Here is a 5,618-nt window from a genome sequence, read left to right on the forward strand (position 1 = left end):
CGGCTATGGTTCAATTTTGCACGCTGATAAAAGGCATCTTCACCTAATAAACACTGCGGTTTGCTCGTGTGCGTGTGTAGAGAGGATTGTCTCATTTGCGTCACTTTTAGCACGCTCATATCGTGCTCTTACCGGAATAAATAACCTTCAGCCATTTTATTTTTCTTGTTTTTCTTCTAGCTTTTAACAATACGCAGAGCTTCAAAGGTTTGTTATCGCACTAATGGCAATATAACTGCTCAGTTCTCCAAACGCACGCAGGTTGCACCTTTGTATTTGTATGTACCAAGTGCTCACAGGCCGGTTCGCATGAAGAGCATTACTTTCAAGAAATATTTTGCTATTCTGCTTGTGGAAGCAATCGCTTAACTGTAACCATGGCTTCAATTTAATGTGAAGTTCTGACCAGGACAGCTGCCCAAACAATAACACCGTGCTGGTGTATTCGTTAAGCCCTTCCAGAAAAAATTACGCTATAGGAATGCCCTAAAGGTTCCAGAAAGCACGGTAAAATTTCCTTATGCCACTAATCGTGTTACCACCTTTATTATGGTAGGATTTCAGTGATGTATCGAAGCACGAATTCTACCTTGTATCGGCATCGGAAATACAATTTTTCAGGGTATCGAGTATCGGTATCGAAAATACTTTTTCGAAGTATCTTGCCCAGCCCTGCATGATATATATCACGCAACAATATTTACGTGTGAAAAATAATTGTTAATGAAATCAGCTAGCGTTATATAATGCGATAATGCATTTCCATAATGCATGTGCTTTCATCACACTGAAAAACTAGGCACCAATTTATATATCTTAAACATGTTAAAGAAAGTTTTAATTCTATTGTTCTAATTTCTGTTTCTGAACGTACAGTTGATGTAGAGCAGCATGTGAACTGTGTTTTAATATACTCCGCAGAGGACAGTCCTCTATAGATATTACAAAGCTTTAACTGTTTGGAAGCAAGCAGATGCCTGGAGGACATTTCTCCAAAAGGCAATATGAGCACAGAATGTTTTACAGGCACAGAATCCCAAATGGGAATTAGTTCGAATTCATACCTGTTTCAATAAAAGAAGGTATGCCAAGCAGTTTGGCAAAATAGCTGCTGTTTTAACATGGTCTTGCAACATCATGATATTCAAGAAACATGGATATGACTTAAGGAAAAAAACTACACGGGACACTCGTATAGATTAATGCATTGTTTCAGCTCCAAGTTTGATTTATTTTTGAATACCACAGTTTAATGCAAGACCATAAAAGACCGTCTGGTGCATTTTAATTATCATCAAAGTCTACATGTAAACTACCAATCACAATTAATGGCCTGTAAACCAACCTTATATATTTATAGCTTGCTGTAGTTAGTGAACGTGCAACAACTAAGCAAGGCTTTCTATTTTGCACCTTAACCTCTGCAGTACTGTCCCAGAGATTGTAGCAATAGCGCTATAGCCAATGTTTAGGAGCAAAAATAATTGGATTAGGAAAGATTAATATTACAGTATCTCTGCAAAGATCAACCTTCTATTTGACTTGGTTCGAATAAAATTAGGGATGTTTGTGTACGCTGTGACCGTTTTACTTAAAATTTATTTCATTAAATTGTGAATATTTTCAATATATAAGAACATCAAACAAAACTGCCGACATGTAAAGAACAAGGAAATATGAAATATGCCTGGCACTTATGGTATATGAACATACACCAGCTAAGGATGCTAGAGTAAAGCCTCTAAACACCTACCTTGAATAAACAGGCCAAGAATTTAGCATGGCTTAATGCAGTGAACCTGTTCTCAAAGTGTCACTGTAGCATATAACTATTTTAAGTTTATAATAGACCAGCAGTATATGGTACCCCTGGATACCATGTACTGCTTCAATGTTAGGGACTTAATTAGGGGACAAGTGAAAATTTACCTTGAAGTCTCACCATACACCCCCATCTGCATTTATTAACTCTGTAACATCCATATTTACCCATGAAGGCAATACACATTCTCTTTCTTCCTGACCTATTAGGGGACAATGGTTTGAATGACTGACTTATCTGTCTGTCTCCTTTGACAGCTTTTGCTCCAAAATGTCTACCTAGCAACACCAATTCTCTCCATCTCTTCGCTGGCCACGCTCACTTCCTATTCTCTCTGATATATCGACCTATCATTTTAAAACCTTCATCAGTCATTATCACGTCACTAAACCAACAGACATTTAACTCCTGTGGCTTTGCTTCTATGTTTGGAACTGTAACCGTGTTTCTCATAATTTATACAAAATGCTGTCTACTGCTTCAGGGCATAAATGGCTTTCATATTGCTCATAGCTTGTTACCTTCCCGTTATCTATTACCTCTCTTCAAAAAAGGAGTCTTAAACTGAAGCAATTTCATAGGACTACACTTCAAAGTGAAGACAAACGGATGTTGGTCATATCTTGCTGTTTGCAGAAAGAGAACTTCATTTTCTAGTCAAGAAGCACAGCATTGTCTGCTGGTCTAACTGCATCACAGCACATTTTCCAGAGTCACCACTTAAAACCATTCAGAACTACACAACATCCACTTAACTGAAATTGCAGGCAAAGTTGAAAGGTTACTGCCTAAAAACTGTCCAACATATTTTTCATGAGTTAGACAGCTAGCAATATTGTTCAATAAAACAGATTCATACAGCATACATGCATATATAAGACACTGTTATATTCAATATTACGCACACACATATATTACGCTTCCACATTCCATTATTTGCGAGGTACCGAAAAAAGAAAAACTGTATTTGCAACTGCATGCAGTATACAAATGGTGATATGTACAGTCGGCGTCACCCTTGTGTAGAGCGGTCGAGCAAGACATATCGGGCTACAAAAGCCGAAAATAGACTCCAGCTCCAGACTTCTGGGCTAAGTGCTAGTGTCAACCTTGGTTGCGGCTATCTGTAGTACTACTTTCACTCGAGTGTTGCCTCAAGAACCTACCAGCTGCGGCGATATCTGGCCTTATTTGCAGGGATGTGTATCTCCCGAGCGCTCTACACAAGGGTGACGCCGACTGTACATGGCACATATGGTTTTAGGAGACACTGTCAACAGCTGTGTAACGTACAGACCCTGAAATTGCAGCAAGGATAAGTTATTTCATCTGTATACATTTGGATACACTTTAACAACAATGCAGCACATGTTTCTCCACCCAATGTTATGTTCCAGCTGTCATTCCCTCAATCAAGGTTAATCCCAGAGCTCTTACCAACCTCCTGCACTGCAATATGCTACTGGCTGAAAAGGATTAACTACAATACCCAGCCAACCAGATCATATTCAATGGACACTGAGTACATATCCACCATTACATACCTGACGTTCACATGATGTCTTTGAAAGTTAGTACTGTATTGATATAACATCCATACAATGTCCAATTTGACGAGTATGATTGCCCATATATAATGCCCACAACATGTAAGTACACACACAATATCAGTGAGACATGAAATGATATTCTGTGAATACCAACATATTTTTCTGTGCATGCTATGAGTCATGTAGCAATTGCTCAATAATGTCCACCCAAGTGCAACCACATATGGCTCCACTGGGTGTGGACATTAATTTATGCATGCTATATAATATTACTCCCAACCTGCAAATTATACTTCCTGCGGGGATCTCCCCTAATGCATTTGAGTACACTATATATCTTAGTTAAATAGCATTGATACTTTGCATTAAAAACACCAAGAAAGATCACTGTTGTTGTAGAGTTATGTTTATTTGCTCATTAATACATTTCATATATGTGGCCTCTGTAATATCAGGTTCGGGCTGCGCATTGCATGGGGACCTGTATAAATATGTACTACATATGCGTGCATATATACGGGTCGCTCACAGATGAAATAAATCCATATTAAAGTCATCTCTGTCTCTTTCATACTGTTCTTTTTTACAATTTTAATTATCTTCTCGCCATCCCTCAAGTTTTTACATGCAGCGTGGATCTGCAGGTGTATCTGAATGTGACCCCACCCCTCTCCTTTTCAGACAAGAAATAGGATATATCGCAGTAGCATGCCATCGATCGTGCACGAACGTGACAGTGCTGATAAGCACACTACTGTTGCAATTCGTTGGAAGGTAATTTGCAGGAAGAATTTTCATATTCATTCCCTCGCCATGCATGCTATAGTTATTTCACTTCATGCACACGATGATCCGCCCCTACATTCAACTGTATCTCGAACATGCTCGCCATTCCCTTATGATTCTGTAGCTTCATGCAGTAATTGTTGCACAACAGGGGAATCGGAATGCATTTTAACGCTCTCCGAAATCATTTTACATATCATGTGCAGCGCAGCAATGATTTCCGACGAAACTTATTTCTAACCGACGGGAAAAGAATTGCAGTTCTACAATTCGGTAGACATAGGCACTATGAAGCGTGAAGGAAGCGCCAGCAGCATCTCATTTTGCGCAAAATACAGCGTAGAGACATGGCGCAGGCATCAAAATACCAAATGTAAACGTACAATCACAGCGCAACTATATATCTCCAACGCACAGCGAATGTTCCAGAATAATCTCCAAATTTCGCGCCAGCCTAACCCAACAACACGACCATTACCGCGAGAGCGAACGCATCACGTGACCCGAGTGGACCAATCGCATCACACGAGCTGTCCATTTCTCGCACTTTCTCGAATGCCGTTCCAGACGCTGTCCTAAGTCTCGTAGCCCTAGCCACGACATCGACCGGCCGTTGTAGACGCCAGCGACAGCTTGAACACCCGCTGTCCTAAGTCAAAGACGCGCCGGAGCTTAGTCCGAAATTAGAACTACGGAGTAGCTTTGTCGGGATCGGGAGCAGCTTGCGCTACAAAACGCAAAGAGTCTACTGAGTCGTAAACTTCTCTCGGACATCTCCGCGGGTACCCGTACTCGCGACAGCGTCGTCATCCATGGCAAGCACGAAGAGAAGTCAGACGACCGCGGCTGCTACATCAAATGCGAGTTCACGCGCCGCTACGTGTTGCCCGAAGATGTGGATCCCCAGTCCGTGAAATGCCACCTCAAGCCGAACGGGCTCCTTGCCTTGGAGGCACCTCGCAAGAACGCCCCGAAGAAAGTGCCCAAGCCCATTCCCATTGCTATCAAGCATGAGGGTGCTAGGCGGCGCAAGCTGCCGTCCGATACAAAGGGCAGAGCCACTATCATCCATCCATCCATCCATCCAGCTAGCGGCGACGTCGGAAAGAAATGAACTCGGTTGTGTTCAGAGAACTGCAAAGCAGTAGTTTCAGCTGGTCGTCCCGACCTGTACATTCCTCTTATACCTCTGTCACACGAGCAGATTTAATGTCATTCGAATCGAATGTCATTCGATGCGTCAAATGTCATTCGGTTTCTTTCGGTGCTACACGGTAAAATATAATGTCATTCGCAAATGGTAGCAATTACGATCTGCTACAAAAAATGCTGCACTTAAGGAGCATCAGTGCGCATAAAAGGCGTTTGAAATCACTGTGTAACATTTAAAGCTGATCGAAACATTTCTGTACGATAATTCAAGCGAAAAACATTACTTTTGGCTGTGCTGTAGCACTTTA

The 5,618-nt window shown here is 41.3% G+C and overlaps 1 protein-coding gene across 1 annotated transcript; it reads left to right on the plus strand.

The window, feature by feature from the left end:
- The first annotated feature begins 4,080 nt into the window (after positions 1 to 4,080).
- Positions 4,081 to 5,287, plus strand: LOC146181388 (heat shock protein beta-1-like). The gene is made up of 2 exons (XM_084575776.1): positions 4,081 to 4,146; positions 4,901 to 5,287. The coding sequence occupies exons 1-2, from the start codon at positions 4,081 to 4,083 to the stop codon at positions 5,270 to 5,272; spliced, it is 438 nt and encodes a 145-aa protein (XP_084431902.1). The 3' UTR covers positions 5,273 to 5,287.
- The last annotated feature ends 331 nt before the right edge of the window (positions 5,288 to 5,618 follow it).

Source organism: Amblyomma maculatum, chromosome 8 (genome assembly GCF_055883805.1).
Source record: "Amblyomma maculatum isolate TAMU_Amacu chromosome 8, ASM5588380v1, whole genome shotgun sequence".
In the NCBI taxonomy this organism is placed as follows: domain Eukaryota; kingdom Metazoa; phylum Arthropoda; class Arachnida; order Ixodida; family Ixodidae; genus Amblyomma; species Amblyomma maculatum.